At 42.0% G+C, this 22,029-nt stretch overlaps 2 protein-coding genes across 5 annotated transcripts in view; one reads left to right on the top strand and one right to left on the bottom strand.

Annotated features, from left to right (window-relative positions):
• Positions 1-3,763, top strand: part of LOC106588434 (uncharacterized) — a 35,944-nt gene extending 32,181 nt beyond the window's left edge. For all 4 annotated transcript variants that reach the window (XM_014177424.3, XM_014177422.3, XM_014177427.3 and 1 more), the window contains one exon: positions 1,393-3,763. In XM_014177424.3, the coding sequence (XP_014032899.1) occupies positions 1,393-1,608 (216 nt within the window). In that variant the 3' untranslated portion in view covers positions 1,609-3,763. The remainder of the gene's footprint in view (positions 1-1,392) is intronic.
• A 4,332-nt stretch (positions 3,764-8,095) lies between these two features.
• The window catches only part of LOC106588436 (chloride channel protein), a 33,834-nt gene continuing 19,900 nt past the window's right edge, over positions 8,096-22,029 (bottom strand). Inside the window, exons 9-23 of the mRNA XM_014177430.3 lie at positions 21,420-21,504; positions 20,421-20,522; positions 18,357-18,441; positions 16,705-16,860; positions 16,123-16,192; positions 15,600-15,710; positions 14,749-14,962; positions 14,416-14,549; positions 14,130-14,314; positions 13,662-13,743; positions 13,385-13,467; positions 10,549-10,596; positions 10,163-10,267; positions 9,892-9,978; positions 8,096-9,669 (exon numbers count right to left, since the gene is read on the bottom strand). Of these exons, the coding sequence (XP_014032905.1) occupies positions 9,181-9,669; positions 9,892-9,978; positions 10,163-10,267; positions 10,549-10,596; positions 13,385-13,467; positions 13,662-13,743; positions 14,130-14,314; positions 14,416-14,549; positions 14,749-14,962; positions 15,600-15,710; positions 16,123-16,192; positions 16,705-16,860; positions 18,357-18,441; positions 20,421-20,522; positions 21,420-21,504 (2,036 nt within the window). The 3' untranslated portion in view covers positions 8,096-9,180. The remainder of the gene's footprint in view (positions 9,670-9,891; positions 9,979-10,162; positions 10,268-10,548; positions 10,597-13,384; positions 13,468-13,661; positions 13,744-14,129; positions 14,315-14,415; positions 14,550-14,748; positions 14,963-15,599; positions 15,711-16,122; positions 16,193-16,704; positions 16,861-18,356; positions 18,442-20,420; positions 20,523-21,419; positions 21,505-22,029) is intronic.

Genomic DNA, 22,029 nt, shown 5'->3' with positions numbered 1-22,029 from the left:
TTTACGGAAGAGTGGCCAGAAAAAAAGCCATTGCTTAAAGAAAAAAATAAGCAAACACGTTTGGTGTTCGCCAAAAGGCATGTGGGAGACTCCCCAAACATATGGAAGAAGGTACTCTGGTCAGATGAGACAAAAATGTAGCTTTTTGGCCATCAAGGATAACGCTAAGTCTGGCGCAAACCCAACACCTCGCATCACCCCGAGAACAGTGAAGCATGGTGGTGGCAGCATCATGTTGTGGGGATGTTTTTCATCGGCAGTGACTGGGAAACTGGTCAGAATTGGAGGAATGATGGATGGCGCTAAATACAGGGAGATTCTTGAGGGAAACCTGTCTCAGTCTTCCAGAGATTTGAGACTGGGACGGAGGTTCACCTACCAGCAGGACAATGACACTAAGCATACTGCTAAAGCAACACTCGAGTGGTTTAAGGGGAAACGTTTAAATGTCTTGGAATGGCCTAGTCAAAACCCAGACATCAATCCAATTGAGAATCTGTGGTATGACTTAAATATTGCTGTACACCAGCAGGAACCCATCCAACTTGAAGGAGCTGGAGCAGATTTGCCTTGAAGAATGGGCAAAAATCCAAGTGGCTAGATGTGCCAAGTTTAGAGAGACATATCCCAAGAGACTTGCAGCTGTAATTGCTGCAAAAGGTGGCTCTTCAAATTATTGACTTTGGGGGTGGGGGGGTGGGGGGGGATGCACGCTCAAGTTTTCATTTTTTTTGTCTTATTTCTTGTTTGTTTCACAAGAAAAAAATATTTTGCATCTTCAAATTGTTAGGCATGTTGTGTAAATCAAATGAAACAAACCCCCCAAAAATCTATTTTAATTCCAGGTTGGAAGACAACAAAAAAGGAAAAATGCCAAGGGGGTGAATACTTTTGCAAACCATTGTATTACGCTAATTCCCCTATGGTGGACAGAACGTGTTACTACATTACACAGACTAACATTTTAACCACACAAGAATTCCAGGAAATACACATCCTTTTTACCTCAGTTTGGTGAATTTAGTATTGTTAGTGTTTTGACACTCGGCCATAGATCAAAAAGCCATGACAACAGGAAGCAGCAATAGTATTTAAAAATATATATTTTAGCAATATAAATGGTACATTTAACATTAGATTTTAACAGGATTCTACTTTATCAGGTAAAACTATTGAATGAGACAAAAAAAAGTACTATGGTTTATTGATTTTATGTTTGTCCTGGCTACGACAAGTGTTTTACTTCAAAGTCCTCCAGCCACAAGATGTCATTCAAGGGTAATACATGGGTTATGGATTTATGATGTACCCACAGGTAGTTCCTCTTGACTGATCCTCACAGTTTGGTAAGTACAGTATAGTCAGTAAACCATCCATTTACTGTTTTCATAGGACGATGAGGTTACGTTAACCTTAGAACCAACTTTGACCCCGTCCCCGCTTAGAGAAGACGCAACCCCGATTGGAGGCACCAGTCCACAACTAGCACGCCCAGAACCAATGGCAGAACGCATACCCTTTGTGGTCACACCCTGCATTGTCCAATCATTGGAGGAGAAGGAAGAAGAGGTGGTCAAGGGGTCTATCGTTGCCGTGGCTACCAATTGAAGGGGATAGTCAGAAAGAGAGTGACAAACAGGATATACTTATCCATAATCCACCAATCAAGCTATTCTACCCCACCTCCAGCTATTTACCCACTCTGGGACTGAGAAAAAAAACAGAACGATTTTTCCTGGAGGAGAAAGTATTGGATACGACAATGATGAAAGGGAACTTTAAAGACAAATCTGTCGTTTTGCAGAAACGTGAGGACTTGTTTTGCAGTAATATTGAACTGATGAAATAAAATTGAAAGAATGAAGTATAGAGAAAGAAAAAGGACGCTGTGAAAAGATCAGTGCATTACAGAGAATCACAAGACCACCAAAAGAAAGTGCATGCTTTTGAAAGTAATTTAACATTAGTAGTAAACCGTATACAAAGTAATAATATATACACTACCGGTCAAAAGTTTAGAACATCTACTCATTCAAGGGTTTTTCTTTATTTTTACTATTTTCTACATTGTAGAATAATAGTGAAGACATCAAAACTATGAAATAACACATATGGAATCATGTAGTAACAAATAAAGTGTTAAACAAATCAAAATATATTTTATATTTGAAATTCTTGAAAGTAGCCACCCTTTGCCTTGATGACAGCTTTGCACACTCTTGGCATTCTCTCAACCAGCTTCATGAGGTAGTCACCTGGAATGCATTTCAATTAACAGGTGTGCCTTCTTAAAAGTAAATTTGTGGAATTTCTTTCCTTTTTAATGCGTTTGAGCCAATCAGTTGTGTTGCGACAAGGTACGGGGGGTAAACAGAAGATAGCCCTATTTGGTAAAAGACCAAGTCCATATTATGGCAAGAGCCGCTCAAATAAGCAAAGAGAAACGACAGTCCGTCATTACTTTAAGACAGGAAGGTCAGTCAATACGGAACATTTCAAGAACTTTGAAAGTTTATTCAAGTGCAGTCGCAAAAATGATCAAGCGCTATGATGAAACTGGCTCTCATGAGGACCGCCACAGGAATGGAAGACCCAGAGTTACCTCTGCTGCAGAGGATAAGTTCATTATATTTACCAGCCTCAGAAATTGCAGCCCAAATAGATGTCTCACAGATTTCAAGTAACAGACATCTCAACATAAACTGTTCAGAGGAGACTGTGTGAATCTGGACTTTGTGGTCGAATTGCTGCAAAGAAACCACTATTAAAGGACACCAATAAGAAGAAGAGACTTGGGCCAAGAAACACAAGCAATGGACATTAGCTGGTGGAAATTTGTCCTTTGTCTGGAGTCCAAATGTTAGATTTTTCGTTCCAACCGGCGCGTATTTGTGAGATGCGGTGTGGGTGAACAGATGATCTCCACATGCGTATTTCCCACCGTAAAGCATAGAGGAGGAGGTGTTATGGTGTGGGGGTGCTTTGCTGGTGACACTGTCTGTCATTTATTTAGAATTCAAGGCACACTTAACCAGCATGGCTACCACAGCATTCTGCAGTGATACGCCATCCCATCTGGTTTGGGCTTAGTGGGACTATCATTTGTTTTTCAACAGGACTATGACCGAACACACCTCCAGCCTGTGTAAGGGCTATTTGATCAAGAAGGAGAGTGATGGAATGCTGCATCAGATGACCTGGCCTCCACAATCCCCAACCTCAAGCAACTTGAGATGGTTTGGGATGAGTCGGACAGCAGAGTGAAGGAAAAGCAGCCAATAAGTGCTCATTATATGTGGGAACTCCTTCAAGACTGTTGGAAAAGCATTCCAGGTGAAGCTAGTTGAGAGAATGCTAAGAGTGTGCAAAGCTGTAATCAAGGCAAAGGGTGGCTACTTTGAAGAATCTCAAATATAAAATATATTTTGATTTGTTTAATACTTTTGTGGTACCTACATGATTCCATGTGTTATTTCATAGTTTTGATGTGTTCATTATTATTCTACAATGTAGAAAATAGTACAAATAAACAAAAACCCTTGAATGAGTAGGTGTTATAAAACTCTTGACCGGTAGTGTAATCATGATTTTTTTATAAAAACAAAAAAGGAAATAAAGTAATATTTATCAGTGTGTGTTTCTGTGTGTGTGCGTGTGCTTGCATGTATGTGTATGTGAGAGTGTTCAAATGTATGAATGTATGTATGTACAGTTTGTATGTATTTATGTATGTATGCAAAAATATATATATATTCTCGAAAAACATATTCTTGTCGGCAGTGGTATTGTGTGTGGTGTTCAATAGTTTTACACACAAACTAATCTCAGACGCACGTGACATAACAGACTGTGGGATGCGACCAACGAGCAGCTTTGTTCCGGTGTCCAGATTTCTGTCACTGATCAATTTGGACAAAGCTCCTGTGTGGCTCAGTTAGTAACGCATGGCTCTTGCAACACCAAGGTTGTGGGTTTGATTCCCACAGAGGACGAGTATGAAAAACTACTCAAATGTATACAGTCACTACTGTAAGCTGCTCTGGATAAGAGTGTCTGCTAAATGACCCCCACAAAAAATGTGATATATATTTCAGAAGGGGAGGGGATATTTGGCCCATAGACTTGTCTGAAACTTGCAGAGAGAGGGAGGGGCGGGTGGCGCTTCCTCTCCTTGTTGTAGTATATTTTCCCCCTAGAACTTCATTGAGCATCTGACACAATATTTTAGTTATTGGTTTCCGAGATTACGCACACGCACAAAAATTATGGATAATTTGTGACTGTTTCAGGAAGCTGGGCGTATGTCGCACATCGCTACTTCACAAGAGAGGGATTTTAACAGATATTTTTTGTTGTTGATCAAAATGTGTTTTTGGGCAGAAATGCCTTCTGGAACATGTTTACTTTCATGTGCCTTAATAACAAACTTGTTATACCATCTGTAAATATGAATACAATTGTTAAATTACAGGCCTAGTTGGTTAATTAACGGAAAAAGGCAAGAACCTCCGCTAGCCATGATTGGCTGAGATAATGGATGGGCTGAACATGCCGAGAGATGAGTTTGGATTGGTCTGCCATGTAGCATGCTTCTGTCTATAACATGAGCTGCTCAGTATGTGTAGATAATCCTTGCTTCCACAGCTTTTTTGAAAGATATGTTAGCCATGGAGAACTGCAAAACTGTTGCTACTGCTCAACAACATTGCTGACCTGAATTTAGCAGGCGCTATCGACAAAGATCAGTGGGAAAAAGCTGTGATGGACTACTTTCTGCACACAGTCAGTGTGAACCGGAGTGACTTGACACAACGGGCCAAACAAGCTGTACAAACAAAACGGAAACGACACAGGATTTCTTACTTAAAGGGGTTCCAGTCTGCCATGAAGCTTTCATCCATTTATACGGCTAAGAGTCTTGGTACATTTTCAGATATTAATAAGCTACACTTTCGGATATTATTAGTTTCAAATTTTGTCAGAAAGTTGTTTTCATTGCAAGTTAAGGCGACCGGTTCTCCTATACAGAACCAGAAATAGCTAGGAAAGGGAACCAGAGCTGGGAGCCCCGGGGACCCAGTAAACCGCTCGGCGCCCCGGCGCAGGCGTGGGTTCAATGTCTCCCCTCCCAGAGCACCCGGACGCTCTCATCTAAACATCAAACCTTGTTGTGTAATATGGCCTCTCTCTCTGGCGAAGGGCGGGCGGGGGAAAGGAGTGCAACCTCCCCAACCCCACCTAGCCACCAACCTCTGTGAGAAAATAATGTCTACGTCCTTGCGAAGGGCAGGGCGCCCTGGAATGGGGCGCCACATCGCCTGGGTTGCGTCCGACTGGCTCATCCCCTTTCCCCATTAGGCACGGCCGCATGACGCACCTGTGGGCAGGGGCGTCGGCCGCTACCGAAGGGGACTAGGGGTTGCCGGTGAACCGGGACTTCGCGGTTTAGAGTTATCCAAGCATGCAGGGAATGCACGTTTTGTTTCATCACAGCCTTCTGTGATCAGACTGATTTCGGCAGAACACTTAATCAGCCGTTCCCAGTAACTTGGACCTCCTTCTCCCGGTCGGAGCCGGGGCAGCGTTCAGGCCATCATTCTCTGATTGGCTGCCTGTCTAGGGGAACAGGCTTCGTGTCCAAGAGTTCCGCTGCAAATCATTGAATCTGGTGCAACCGCCATCGCATTTCCATGCTTGGCCGAAAGCCCCCTATTTCAAATATTCCAGGACCGACTACCCCCTCCCGTTAGCGATCAGTAGCCGTCACCATCTGCAGGACCCTTTTTACAACAGACCGGTACCGAGGTAACTCGTTTGCATCGTTATCGACACCTGAAAACAGGTGACCTACAAGGAGGGGTTGAAAGCGCCTTACCAGAAGGCTGCCTCCCTTACCTCCCTGCACTAACATGCCAGAGACAGTTCGCTCTGCCTCAACCAGAGGCTAGTGGCTGGGCAGAGTTGGGGAGGTTGCCCTCCTTTCCCCCACCAGCCCTTCGCCAGAGCGAGAGGCCACAGTTCACAGACCAAAAGGTTTAAGGCTAGGGTTGGCCTCCGGGTGCTCCGCCGCTGCCATCGCTGAAGCGCCGGGAGGGCTGAGGAGACATTAAACCCCCGCCTGCGCCGGGGCGCAGAGCGGTTGACTGGGTTCCCAATGCCGCGCAAGGATACTATGCGATACTCAATTAAGTGTATGGTTAGCTAGCTAGCGAACATTAGCTTGCTGGCTCACTAGCTAACGTTACATGTATGATCTGTGTAGTAATATTATTTGTTTCTCAGAAAGCCATTTGCATTGCTAGTTATAGCCTAATGTTAGCTAGCTTGCTAACATTGAACTTAGTTGGTTAACTTTAGCTACCTGCAGATTCATACTACAGCATTTCATGCGTGGTAGCTAGCTATGACAATCCGTTTTTATTGTTTAGCTAGCTAGCTACATGTCTAAACAAGACTCCAATTCGCCAGATGATTACAAGACCCATCAAGTTAACTAGGTGCCTCACATGTGAATCCTTAAAGAGATGGGTGGGACTAAGGCTTAAGAGGGTGTGAACGATGCTGAATAGTTGTAGATAAAGAATAGCTCTCCAGTAGGTGTACCAGAACATTCAAGGTCCATTTCTCAAAAGTGGGGTTACAAGTTTATCAACTTTCAAAGCAGAATTATTTTCCCATTGTTCCTCAACTGCAGCGTATGATATACCATTTTGTAGCTCTGAGTCTCTACTTCTATCCAATGTGAAAAACACAATTTCAAATTTTGCAACATCAGACCGAATCGAGGTGGTTGGTCATATATACTATTTAAAGCTCTGGTGGGATGCTTTTTGGCCACTGCATGCCAGGATTGGGCTCAATTTAGAATTTTGACTCCCATTCAACTCATGATTTTAAATTTTAATTGAATTGGCCACATCACAACAGGATGTAGAATTTGAACTTGAGTTTGAGTGACAGGAAGCAGAATTTAATTCAGTGCAATTCAAAGAAATTCCACTCAATCATAAAACATGAGTTTCATTGAGTCTGACAGGTCACACTTACAGATACCAATGAATATATCACTTTTCTCTGGAAAAGTGTGCGCTGCGGTCTAAGGCACTGCATCTCAGTGCTAGAGGGTCACTACAGACCCTGGTTCGATTCCAGGCTGTATCACAACCTGCCGTGATTGGGAGTCCCATAGGGCGGCGCACAATTGGCCCAGCATCGTTAGGGTTTGGCCCTCATTGTTTGACTGACTTGCCCAGTTAAAGAAAGGTGAAATAAAAATACTCTTTTAACCTTAGTGCTTAGAATAGCCAATTCTATTTTCATGATTGATATTAGGTACACAATGTATTTTTGTATAGACTACACCAAATATAGAATAGAAGAGACATTTGAATTTCACTGAATTCAATGATATTTCCTTTAATAATTTTTTTAATTGCAGTTCTGTATCCTGTTTACTACTTCAATTCAAATTCAATAATTTAATTGGAATTTATTAGACATTCTCAATTCAATGAATTCTGTATTGCTTGCCAGCTGGGTTAGGATTTAGAGAGTATACTGGGTCACTCACATCCACCATGGATAAAGGACAACTCAAATATCCCATTAATTCTGACATAGCTGAAAAGTATTAAAAGGGAACAACATTTATTCATTGAATTTTGGAATCTATTAGTTTCGCCCACAATGCTCTGAAATCTGGAGCGTTACAGTCCTGTAAACAATATGGCTTTTCTGGTTTCGTTACTGGCGTCTTACTGTAGGCTTCACCACCCCCTGTCTGTTTCTTTGTAACTGACTAATTGTTCTGTTGGGGGACATTGTTTTACGCCTGCCTGTAACGTTGATTACAATAGAGTGTGGGAGTGGAGCTTGGAACCACTCATTTGTTCACCAATTCATCAATATGACAAAGATGCCTCTATTGCTTTCAATTAACAGGCATGTTGCTTAGTAAAAAGTTTATTCAAAAAGCCTATGTTTATTTAATGTAAGTAGCATTAACTTTTGTAGTAATAGTTTTATAATAGTTGTATTCCTTTTTTTGTTCTAAATCCATATGCATTGAATAATCAACAATAAATCATTTGGCAGATAAGTTACTAACCTTTTATTAACTACATTAGTCATCGTTTTATACATTCAGAGAAAAATCGTCTCTACAAAAGATAAATAAATACACGACTAAAGACAGACAGATAAACATACATACTGTACATTCAGACATTAAAAAACAGATTGACAAAATATAATAGAAATCCTCTTCATTTCACAGACAGCAAAGATTCCTCTGTCCAAAATCTGCAGGTTTAAAGACATAGGGAGCAACCTGAGAAACTGTTTGAAGTAGAGCGAGAAAGAGCCAGAGAGAAAGAGGTTCATTCATAATTTAACTACTTTTCACATAAAACCCTGTGTCATACCGTTTCTTTTTTCTTCTGTGCTCAGTGTTGTCAGAAGAACATCGGGTTTTGTTCATTAGGGCATGCAAAGAGTAACATTTTATGATGTTTCGCAACGTAAAACAAATATGAGCATTTCTTATTTGCTGAGGTAGTCCCTCCTGTTTCAGTCCATTTCCCTCCATCTAGTGCCTGAAGAACACTACCCAGTTTTTTTTTGTTGAGGGGGGTAGGAAAATTCACCATCATAAAATCATTCAGCATGTGTTTGTTTTGTGTTCTCATCAAGTGAGGGATTAATCTAAATTACAAAGGGGGATGGATGGTGGCTGTTCCGTTTGTAGCCATAGCATTATTAAGTAAAAAATCTCTAGCATCATTACATCTGAGTTGGCTGTCGTCAGTCTGATTTAACACTGTCATCTATCAACCCAGCACGGTGATCATAGAACTCCCTCACAAGGTGGGACTTGTTGAATTTTTAGCTCTTGAAACACCACCGGTAGCCATTGTCTCCTGTTTAAATAAAGGTGGGTTAAATAAAGGTTAAATTAAAAAAATAAAACCAATGATCTTAAAAAGTGAAGTACTACTATGGAGCCCAGATTTTTTCTCCTCATGGATTCACAGACATCATTCACCGAGAGAGGAAAGACAGAGGGAAAGCTCGATAGTGAGAGAGAGAAAATAAAGGGATAGAGAAAGACTAAAAGAGAAATTCACACCATATAAAAAAAAACACGTTATAAAAAAAAGAAAACAGCACTCGTCTATAAGGCTAGATGGGCTCCTCATCATTACTCTCCTCCTCCTCCACTTGCTGCTCCGTGGCAGCCCAGAGGGCGGGGAGGGGGGTGGAGAAGGCAGCAAGGGGGATGGAGAGGGCGACAGTGAGGGGGATGGAGAGGGGCGAGGTGAGGGGGAGGGAGAGGGGCAACGAGTGGGGTAGCGAAGGGCTACTGTTGCTACTGCTGCTCCCTGTTCCGCTGCTGCTGCTACTACTGCTGCTGTTCACCTCTGCTACCTCCCGCCTCGTGCCCTCGATCCACACCGCCATCTCTTCCTCCTCCGGTGGCGGGGGAGGTGGCGGGGCAGGGGCATGGGGGACGACGGGAGCGGGGGAGAGAGGGGAGGAGGGGGCGGTGGGGGAGGCTGGGGCTGAGTTTGTCTGGGGCTTGGATGACTTCCGTCTGATGTTGCTGAAGCTGGCCAGGGGGGGGCGTAGCCGGACCCCGCTATGCGTAGAGGCCTCAATGGCCTTCTGGAGCTGGGAGAGAATGGGGTAGTGGGGACAGGGAAAGAGAGGGGCCACAGAAGAACACAACATTGAATTACATGAAAATAGCATGATAAGACTCATAAGGCAATAACGACTCAACACTTACTAAATTGTAAGGTTCAGTCACAAGCAAAAGAGAATGGAAAAACTGTAAAATAGAAAGAGAGAGCGATAAAAGAAAGTGGAAATTAGAAGATGACATTTTCTTACCTCTTTAAGTGCCACAACACCCACCAGTTTTCCGATACTGGTGACATAGGCATGACTCAGGCCCAGTAACGAGAAGAGTGTGTGGGTCTGGGACAGGCAGAAAAGGTCAGACGTCAAATTAGACCCCACTTCTAATTGCTTTAGGTTCAGCATTCTGCTATGGCTTCTGTTCTGAGCAAATCTACTGTCGGCTGTATTTCAGTTGTGTCTAGACATGATGTCAGATACTGTATCTCCAAATTGGTATGAGTTGGCAGCACTTCAAACCAACCTTGTGTAGCGAGGTCCTCTCCACCAGCTGAAAAGGGGAAGGATCTATTCGGATCTGATCAATTTCCATTGGCTTGTCCATCTCGGCCTCCTCCCATTCTTTGATCTGCACCAGCCAATAAGACACAAGGTGAAGAAACACAACACTGTAATTGGCTAAATACACTCTAAAGCGCAACCTTCAACGTCAACTGCCTCCATAAGAGATTTAGGGTTGTTGACACCTTTTAACCTTCTTATGGGTTTCAACATATTAGGCCAGACACTTTTGACAAGGACAAAAGTGTTTGAAAATCTACAAGGCAGCCTACTCTAATCATTTGGTATTGCATCAGGGGATGTTAAGTTCTTGGGACCTCACAAGTGGAGCTGAATGAGATCAGTTACCTCTTCCGGTGTCATCTTATCGGACAGGAGAGGGTTGGCGCAAGGCTCCTGATGAGTGAGAGAGAAAATAGCGGGGGGGTGTAAGATAAGACACTTTCTGACTAACGTCATGCACACATTTTAGTTGCCCACCCATTTTCTGCATCCCATAATGTAGTTGATTGTCGCTGTTCCATTTGTTGCTGTTCCAATCACTCATATTTGTCTCTTCAAAATATATTGAGTTATGTACCGTATTTGGTTGAGTACAGTGTCAAGAACAACATGTTTTGTTGGATGGATATACTCTTGTTGTTTTTTTAAGCCTGGTTGTGTGTGTGAAACATAATAACTTTTCAGACAGTCATGCGTTTAGGGTGCACAATTCAACCCCAAGGCTGTGCTAGCCAATGGAAGACTGCAACAATGATGGGTTTGTGTGGGAAAATTGACAAATCAATTTTGAAAAGAGAGATGGGACAGTAATTTGTGAAGCAGGAAAAGTATGAATCCAATTCAATTCCCAATACTTACAAGCGCATCCTTGAGTATAAAATAGTCATGGATTTGGCTTTTCAGAATGAAATAGTCACAAGTTTGGGGTGTACAATTCAAACCAAAGGCTGGCCTATCCAGTAGAAAACTGTAAAACTACAATCAGTGGCAAAATATTATGATCACCATTGAATAGGGAGACTGAATGTATGTTAATGATACTATTGTTTTTCATATTTGCAGTATAAATTGGTAATATGAAAAGCCAACCAGCCAAATAATAACCATATTTCATATGCTGATTTCCATATGAGAGAACTTAGAGGAAATATGTTTGACTAGGGAGCCTCTCTGAACAATCCCTATTTGCAAGTCCTGTGAATTCATTTGTCACACTCAATTAGATAAAGAAGTGTGATTACATAAAGAACAGAGCCCAGTAATAAGATTCATTCCACGCAAATATAATGGATAAATATTCATATTTCCTTGAAATATGGTTTTCAATGGAACCGCCAAGGATAGACGCCATCTACATCTCAACGGCTCATTACCTCAGTAATTCATTTGCTGTTTAAATTCTCGACTCCATAAATACTTTAGTGATCATTAGGAAGACCTTGGTGTGCTGAGCGATTAGTGCTTTTGAGGTTGGTTTGGTTTTGATTCGATTATGAAAAAATTAATTGAGGTTTTCGATTATTATAATTTTTCACATTAAATGCATTATGTGGGTTGAATGCTGTAACAACACAGAATAAAACAATTAATAAAAGTTCCATGATGGTAGTGATGCCCATTTCACTGAGTGTACAAAACATTAGGAACATCTTCGTAATATTGAGTTGCACACCCTTTTTCCCTCAGAACAGCCTCAATTCGTTGGGGCCGTGGACTCTACAAGGTGTCGAAAGCATTCCACAGGGATGCTGGCCCATGTTGGCTGGAGGTTCTTTGGGTGGTGGACCATTCTTGATACACATGGGAGACTTGAGTGTGAAAAACCCAGCAGCGTTGTAGTTCATAAAACCTCTTAATAAGGATCCGCCCCATTTCTTTCAATTTTCACCTAAAATGACATACCCAAATCTAACTGCCTGTAGCTCAGGACCTGAAGCAAGGATATGCATATTCTTGATACCATTTGAAAGGAAACACTTTGAAGTTTGTGGAAATGTGAAAGGAATGTAGGAGAATATAACATATTAGATCTGGCAAAAGATAAAACCTATAATTATATATTTTTTGTACCATCATCTTTGAAATGCAAGAAAAAAGGCCATAATGTATTATTCCAGCCCAGTCACAATTTCGATTTTGGCCACTAGATGGCAGCAGTGTATTTGCAAAGTTTTAGACTGATCCAATGAACCATTGCATATCTGTTCAAAATGTTGTATCAAGACTGCCCAAATGTGCCTAATTGGTTTATTAATACATTTTCAAGTTCATAATTGTGCACTCTCCTCAAACAATATAATGGTATTGTTTCACTATAATAGCTACTGTAAATTGGACAGTGCAGTTAGACTGACAAGAATTTAAGCTTTCTGCCCATATCAGATATGTCTATGTCCTGGGAAATGTTCATGTTACTTACAACCTCATGCTAATCACATTAGCCAACGTTAGATTAACCGTCCCGTGGTGGGGACGCCAATCCTGTAGAGGTTTTAACACACTCGAACCGGTGCACCTGGCACCTACTACCATACCCCGTTTAAAGGCATTTACATATTTTGTCTTGCCAATTCACTCTCAATGGCACACATACACAATCCATGTCTCAATTGTCTCAAGGCTTAAAAACCCTTCTTTACCTGTCTCCTCCCCTTCATCTACACTGATTGAAGTGGATTTAACATCAATGACATCAATAAAGGATCATAGCTTTCACCTGATTCACCTAGTCAGTCTGTCATTGAAAGAACAGGTGTTCCTAATGTTTTGTATACTCAGTGTATATTACATTCGTTTTTTTGTTGTTGACTTTATTATATAATTCCAAGTCATCTCATCTCTACCACATGGAGTGGACAAGTAGGCGCGCAATGGATTATGGTAATTGTAGTTAACTACCATGTTTTCTTGCGTTTAACTCAGTAGAATATTGGCCTGTTGGAAACTAAAACTCCCCACTACATCGCACAGTTCGGGCTTGATCTGATTTATCTCTATAGAAAATATGCATTGAACTCACAGAAAAAAAACTGAACGAAATGAAATTATTGTAGTTTAACTGAAGTTGGTCAATTACCGAAAAACGACCAACATGTTGGTTATTCGCTCAACACTAGCGTACACTCACGCACAGGTACTGAAACAGACACAGACATTCTGTAGACACACAGTTATAGACTACCTGTGACTGTCCCTCTGCCTGTTTGTCTTGGGAGGAGAAGACATTCCACAGAGTTCTTCTAACGGACTGAAGAGGGCCCTTGTCTGAAAAGGACAGATGATAAAAGATTTGATGGACGAGGGTCAAAGTCTTCTACAAAGGTATCTTGATGTTGAGATTGATAACTAAATAATTCAGAACTGTATAATAATATGAATATGCAATAAGCTGAATAATAATAGGGGACTGTTGCCAGGCACCCATAGAAGTATTGTTCCAGAGAGATGGTTCAACTCACCAGGAGCTGTGTGATTGGACGAGGGCTCCTGCGGTTTAGGGGACGGCAGGGGGCCATTTCGTTCTTCCTGAACTGGGGTGCTCTGGGAAATGTAACAAAACAGTAATTCATCACATTCACAGCTTGAACAATGACATAATACAATACATTCCTTGCCACATGACGCTTCAGTAAGGGTTTTCCAGCTTGCCCCTATAGAAGAACACTTTCTGGTTCCAGGTAGAACTTTGTCACCAAACAAAGAATCATTTTAGAACCCTCCGAAGAACCTTCTTGGATGAAAAAAGTTGCATGTAGACCGATGTAGAACCTAGTCCCTGTAGAAGAACCCTTTCAGAACCCTATTTTGCTACACCTACGATAACATCTGCAAATCTGTGTACACGACCAATAAACTTTGATTTGATAAATTTTCTAAGAGTGTGTTTTTGATTCCTTATGCACATTTACCCTCTCTGTCTGACAAACCTTATCTCCACTCTCCTCATCGTCTTCATCCACAAAGGCAAAGGATTCCCAGCTGTCTTTGGCATACTGGTTCTGTTCCTGTAAACACTGTTCCTGCCTGAAGATCCGCCTCTCTGCAGAGAGCCACCAATCACAGAGAGCATGGAGCTCTGACCGGTCGATGGAGCCCAATAAGATCATAGAATCTACGGGGAAGAGAGAGTCACATGATGAACCACTCAAGAAATTATTCGAAGACACTGAAATGTATCCTCACATTCACGAAAAAAAAACACATTCATTTTACCTGTTGAATCCACTAGTGGTATGGTTTTGAGAGAAATGGAGTCCAGGAGATATATCAACTCCCTGTAGGTGGACTGTAACGAGAGAAACTTCACTTTCCTAACCATGATGTCCTCCACAAAGATGTTATACTGGCTGTAAGTCAGAAGGAAATGCCAATCATTCATTCATGCTCAACACTTGTGTACTTCTGGTGTGTCTATGTTGAAGAATCAAGCATGCTGAGGAGGCCATATTGACACAAACAACTCATTGTTTTTCGCATGGGACCCTCAATGCAACTGGGTCCCTCAGAGCCAACATGTCACCTCGGTTGCAGCTTCTCTCTGCACACCTGATGTGTCCAAAGCCCAGCTCAGGGAGGTAAGGCAGTTTCTTGATCTGGATGATGGAGTCGTAGAGCGAGGGCTGCAGGCCCTGGGCCACCATGTTGGCCAGGATCACCGCCACCATCATGGGCAGGATGTGGGAGATCTGGCCTGTCAGCTCGAAGCAGATCACCGCCGTGGACACCGTGTGGGTCACCGCCCCGGTCAGTGCAGCCGCTCCTGGGAGAGAGGAGGGAGAAGAGCAGGGAAAGGGGGGAGGCAGGGAGAAATGGAAGACAGAGGAAGGGAGAGAGGGATGGGGGGGAGAAAGAGAACAGGGGAGAAATAAATCCTTTTCAGGTGGAAGGGATGTGTAGCTGGATGATCCACAGGAGAGGGAGATATGAAAACAGGGGGGGAGTGATGGGTGGATGGGAAAACGATGGGAGTGATTAATGGGAAGAGGCAACACAGTACTCACAGTCAAGGGACAAGGACAGGAGGGATGGCAGGAGGGAAAGTAAAGATGAGGCATGGGGTAAAGAACAAGGGATGAGGAGGAGAAACATCAGGGACTCAGGGCTGAAAAGCAGGGGGATGATTGATGTACAGAACGGCACGTGGGAATAGCGAAGGAAGAAATGGAAAAGGGGATGGAATGAAAGGAGCGGCGGTAAAGAGGGGAGGAGGGGGATGTGTAGGGCAAGAGAGGGAAGATGAAGGAGATTAATGGTAGCGTATAGGTTTATGGGTCACCGAGACAGCGGAGGACAGGAGAGAGAGAACAGACAGTGACATTTCACTATCACACCAAAGGCGGATGACGGGCAGGTACTGACAGAGAGAGGGAGAGGAGGAGGTGGAATGGGAGACTGACCAATGACAGCGTACCCTCCTGGGATGATGCGGTACAAGATTCCATCAAACAGAATCCCGTGGGGGAAGAGGGCAGCCATGATCTCCCCTACCAGTCGGCCGAAAGAGGCTCCTGGGGAGAAAGAGATGATGGTGGATATGGGAGGTGGAATGTCATGTTTACATTGCTATTATGTTGGCTATCAGACATTCATCCCCCCTCCTGCGACCACTCAATGATAATTTGACCTTCTTCTGAGCACTCATCTATCTCTGTGGCTCTCTAATGATTTTCCACTCTTTATATATGACATCTCATCCTTGAAGGTACACTGATTAAAAACTACCCAGAATGCTCTACTTCATGATTATCCATGATGCTTTATGCCATAGTCATGTACTGTAGGCCTACAATGGATCGCTCGATCAGATTATTTCACCACCGAACGATAATGTCAATTTCCATGAGACAAAATATTTCAAACTGATATGGAATTTGTGTTCATGTTTAGACTAATGGCATGTAATGGTGTGCTTCTGTTTACCGAGTATGAAGACAGGCATGAAGGCTCCAGAAGGGATGGGCATCGTCGTCGAAACAGCAGACATCCAAAACTGAGAGATGGGTGGAATGAAATGACTAACTGAGCAGAATGAATGCATCTTAGTACTTCCACCATAGTGTAGACAAATGATTTGACTTGAAAGGTATTTGTCACATAATAGACTACATTCCCGACCGCTCTATTCAATGACAGTTCTCCAATCCAACAATACCATTGCGACAAGATACAAATCTATTTATTCTCAATGGGAAACGCTAATCCTACTGATGCTAACACTCACAGTATTGCACTCTTATCCTCCAGTACACACAGTGGAAATCTCTAGGCAACTATGTAAAGTGTGATACTGATGGTGTGTTGAGGATTACATCTTCACTACAAGGTTCTTCTCTGTAGGAAATTCTTATTCTACTGAGATGAGAGACTCAACTAGGAGTCTGTCATTGTCATTGTCATTGTCATTGAGTGACGCTATGTGCGTTGTGTGACTATACTGAGAAACACTACGGGGTGGAGAAGAAGAAGAAAAAAAAAACGGAGCAGGGGAATGAGGAGGGCTACCTTCATGACGAAGAAGAGGAGGAGGATGACGAAGACGCTGACGTCGGCGTGCAGCCAGGCAGAGGAGCGCCCCAGGCCGGGGGGAGGGGGGGAGCCCCAGATTTTAGTCCAGGTGAAGTTGTCGAACAGCGAGTTGATGCATTCTCTGGGCATCAGCTGCATGTGGCATGAAAGAAGGGAACGGATGAGGGAAAAGTAATGGCAAGTGCTGTTAAAATGTTTTAATGAAACATTTTGTTAAAAAGTGTTAGTGTTAAAAGAGTTTGGGATAACTGTACTTTAGTCAGAACGTGTTCAAAATACTGCAGGTGAAGATTGCTTTGTGTGCATCACATATGTCGACCCATAGGCCTATTCAATATATTGCCAAAAGAGAGGTTTTGAAATAAATGCCAATACTGTACTGTGAGCAGAATGGTCAGTTTCAGAAATACCTCTGCATTTTAGCACCGTAGAAACGGGGCGCAAGTCAGATCTTAAAAAGGTGCTAAAAACATTGTAGCTTGAGGGTGAAGATGTCAACACACACAGGTGTTTCTGGCTGATTTAAAAACACACCTCATTCGCACTAACTAAGGAGGCTATTTTAAGGGGTCTCAAAAACACATGATTAACCTAGGGCTATTTCTACATAGCTGGGCAAAGAGGCTTCTTCAATTAATATCTAGCTAATATTGAACATCTAGATTCTACCCAGTCCAGGGTTAGCCTGGGTGCCAACTCCTTGTGGAATTCTCATGAGAGCAGAAACATACTGGGACTGGCAGCCAGCCCACTCGGCACAGACGTCAGGGCAACGTCTTGCTTCGATCTGCTTGAGTTGTCAACTAACTTGAATTCAACGTGAGAAAAGAAAATGACACCATGTCATTGGATTATTATTATTTTTAACTAAAAACGCACTTACGTGGATGACTTCATTCAAATCCAATGAGTTTAACGTTGATTCAGCGTCACCACTTAGATGTTCTGGGTTGAAATTACGTGGAGAGCTAACAATTTACACATTTTGGTAAATAGTTGTACCCTTTAGATGATCCTATGTGTGTCTCTGTAACGCCCTGGCCATAGAGAGTGGTTTTTTGTTCTTTATTTTGGTTAGGCCAGGGTGTTACATTGGGTGGGCGTTCTATGTTCCTTTTTCTATGTTTTGGTATTTCTTTGTTTTGGGCCCTGTGTGGCTCCCAATCAGGCACAGCTGAAGCTCGTTGCTGCTGATTGGGAGTCACACATAAGGAGCATGTTTTTCCTTTGGGTTTTGTGGGTACTTGTTTCTGTTTAGAGTATTTTCCTAACAGGAATGTTTGCTGTCGTTTTTGTTCATTTTGTAGTGTTCTCTTGTTTTTTTGTATTAAAATTCTAATGATGAACACATCCTCTGCTGCATCTTGGTTCCCTCTTCCAGACAGCCGTCACAGTCTCTGCAGTTACATTTTTCATGATCGAGAATAGTAGATAAGTCGCATTTTAGCCAAGCAAAACAATATTTGTAACACTTTATAATAATTTATGCTTATTCATGAAAGTGTTGTAAAGTGTTACCGACGTGTTTTCAAGTCCCGATAAACAGGGTCTTCTACAGAGTATAGTCATTTTAACAGTGACAGACAACAACAAAAAATGGGCAAACAAAATTGGAATTGAAATCTGACCTCTCCAGCCATGAACTGTCCAAATCCAGGGGGAAAGGTCAAGGTGGCTATCACTAAGGTCACAACACCGGGGAAAATCAGTCGGCTGGTGAAAGAATAAGGATTAAAAACAGCCATTCTCTTTCTACTTTCAACTCTATGTTACAACCCTATATGTGGTTCTCTGTAGCTCAGTTGGGTGCTTGTAACTCCAGGATAGTGGGTTTGATTTCCGGGACCACCCGTACGTAAAATGTATGCACGCGTGACTGTAAATCGGTTTGGATAGAATTGGCTGCTAAATAGGATATACAGTGCCTTCAGAAAGTATTCACACACCTTGACTTTTTCCACATTTCATTGTGTTACAGGCTGAATTTAAAATGGATTACATTTAGATTGTCACTGATCTACAAATTATGTTTTGAGAAATGTTTACAAATTAATAAAAAATAAAAAGCTGAAATGTCTTGAGTCAATAAGTATAACTCCAGGAGTAAAAATGTTTTCAACGAGTCAGATATTGAATATCCCTTTGAACATGGTGAAGTTATTAATCTCACTTTGGAATCGCTACAAAGATACAGCCGTGCTTCCTAATTCAGTTGACGGGTAGGAAGGAAACCGCTCAGGGATTTCCCCATGAGGCCAATGGTAATTTTAAACCAATTACAGAGTTAGATGGTTGTGATTGGAGAAAACTGAGGATGGATGAACAGCATTGTAGTTACTCCACAATATTAACCTAAATGACAAAGTGAAAAGGAAGCCTGTACAGAATAAAAAATATTCCAGAACATACAGTACATCCTCTTTGCAATAAGGCACTAAAGTAATACTGCAAAAAATGTGGTAAAGAAATTAGCTTTTTGTTCTGAATACAAAACATTATGTTTGGAGCAAATCCAACACAACACATCACTGAGTACCACTTCATATTTTCAAGCATGGTGTTGGCTGCATCATGTTATGGGTATGTTTGTCATCGGCAACATCGTTTTTTAGGATAAAAATAAAAGGACTAGAGCTAAGCAAAGGCAAAGTCCTAGAGGAAAACCTGGTTCAGACTGCTTTCCAGCCTGAACACAGAGCAGGACAAATACTTACCAAGACGACATTGAATGTTCCTAAGTGGCCTATTTACAGTTTAGACATAAATCGCCTTAAATCTATGGCAAGACTTGAAAATGGCTGTCTAGCAATAATTAACAAACAACTTGACAGAGCTTGAAGAATAATGGGCAAATATTGTACAACCCAGGTGTGCAAAGCTCTTACAGATTTACCCAGAAAGAGTCTCAGCTGTAATCGCTGCCAAAGGTGATTCTCACATGTATTGACTCAGGGGGTTGTATACTTATCTAATCAAAATATATTAGTGTTTTATTCCCCCCCAAAACATTTTTTGTTGTTGTAATTTCTTCCAATTTGACAGAGTATTTTGTGTAGATCATTGACAAAATATGACAAATCCATTTTAATCCCACTGTAACACAACAAAATGTGGAAAAAGTCAAAGGGTGTGAATACTTTCTGAAGGCACCGTATAACCTTTTCAATATAACTGCACCCTATGCCACAATATCCTCTTCAAAAATGTCCTGCTTCTCCTCCTATAAGACAAGATAACCCCCTCTGTCTCCCTGTAGGACAGGCCTAAGAACAAGCACCAATTTAAAACTTTCAAAGCTGACAATATAATTACCCCGTCCTGCTCTTTGTTGGTCTAATTTCAGTGTTCCCGTCCATAATCTACAGTGTAAATATGTGCAGCTCTGACAAAAGCAGCTGCACTGGTTGCTGCTAAATCATTCATTTGTATTAGAGCGAGTGTGTGTAACTCATTTATTTTTCAGGGACCACAGATTGCTTATAGATGGATCGTTCAATGTCTGGGTGATGGTTTGATTCTCTGTTTGTTATTGTAAAATCTACCAGTCAGCAACAATAATTTATTTGGAGGACAATGAATGATTCTATTCTATTTCTATTCCCATCTAAGGCCCTAGCCTGATCCTCTCCAATTCAGGTGTGCATTTTTTTCAAGTGTCTCATCAAAATACCTCCCCAATCCCTGTAACTCACTGTCTGGTGAGGAAGCGTGTCATGGCATTGGGTTTCCTCATGAACAGCACCACCTGGCGGTTCAGCCAGACGAAGAAAGCCCCCAGGAACCCGCAGGAGATCCTGAAGAGACAACCACCAGGACCTTTACCTCACTCACTCTCAAGGTCCAAATAAGAACAAAAAAGGTACATTTTCTGAAGAATATACACCGAGTGTACAAAACATTAAGAACACCTTTCTGATATTTAATTGCACACCCCTCCCCTTTTTGCCCTCAGAACAGCCTAAATTAATTGAGGAATGGACTCTACAAGGTGTCAAAAGCGTTCCACAGTGATGCTGGCCCATGCTTCCCACAGTTGTGTCAAGTTGGCTCGATGTCCTTTTGGTGATGGACCATTCTTGATACACACAGGAAACTGTTGAGCGTGAAAAACTCAGCAGAGTAGCTGTTCTTGACATAAACTGGTGCGCCTGGCAACTACTACCACACCCTGTTCAAAGGCACTTCAACCTTTCGTCTTGCCAATTTACCCTCTGAATGACACTCAGACACAATCCATGTCTCAATTGTCTCAAGGCTTAAAAATCCTTCTTTAACCTGTCTCCTACCCTTTATCAACACCGATTGAAGTGAACTTAACAGGTGATCAATAAGGGATCATAGCTTTCCCCTGGATTCACCTGGTCAGTCTATGTCATGGAAAGAGCAGGTGTTCATAATGTTTTGTACACTCAGTGTAAATGTGCTTGCTTCAGCTGTTAATTTAGTTAGTGTTGATCTAGCCTATAATGTATTTATTTCTAGCTCTGTAGTCTAGGAAGCTGAAGCAAGCATACCAGCAAGCAAAAGCATTCACAGCATCTCCATTCTTGTAATAACTACCAATATAAGAGATTTATGGCATATAGACTCAGATTATGCATTCATGTTGGGTTGTGACATAGAACTACACACAGTGTGGTCACCGTGCCCTCACCACGCTCCTGGGGCCCCCTCTCGACCCTTTCTCTCACCCGATGATGGCAAATGCTGGCAGCTCCTGGAGGTCAAAGGGGAAATCCATGCGGAACTTGGTGCGGAAGAGAGCAGTGATGGTGACTGTGTTGGACAGAAATACAGGGGAAGAGGGAGATAGAGAGACAGAGAGATTCTTAGAATGTACATTTGAAGTCGGAAGTTTACATACACTTAGGTTGGAGTCATTAAAACTCGTTTTTCAACCACTCCATACATTTTTTATTAACAAACTATAGTTTTGGCAAGTCGGTTTGGACATCTACTTTGTGCATGACACAAGTCATTTTTCCAACAATTGTTTACAGACAGATTATTTCACTTATAATTCACTGTATCATAATTCCAGTGGGTCAGAAGATAACATACACTAAAGTTGACTGTGCCTTTAAACAGCTTGGAAAATTCCAGAAGATGATATCATGGCTTCAGAAGCTTCTGATAGGCTAATTGAAATCATCTGAGTCAATTGGAGGTGTACCTGTGGATGTATTTCAAGGCCTACCTTCAAACTCAGTGCCTCTTTGCTTCACATCATGGGAAAATCAAAAGAAATCAGCCAAGACCTCAGAAAAAGAATTGTAGACCTCCACAAGTCTGGTTCATCCT

Source organism: Salmo salar, chromosome 27 (assembly GCF_965601325.2).
Source record: "Salmo salar chromosome 27, fSalSal1, whole genome shotgun sequence".
Taxonomy (NCBI): Eukaryota; Metazoa; Chordata; class Actinopteri; order Salmoniformes; family Salmonidae; genus Salmo; species Salmo salar.
The sequence above is the reverse complement of the archived record's forward strand: the minus strand, read 5'-3'. Positions and strand labels throughout refer to the sequence as shown.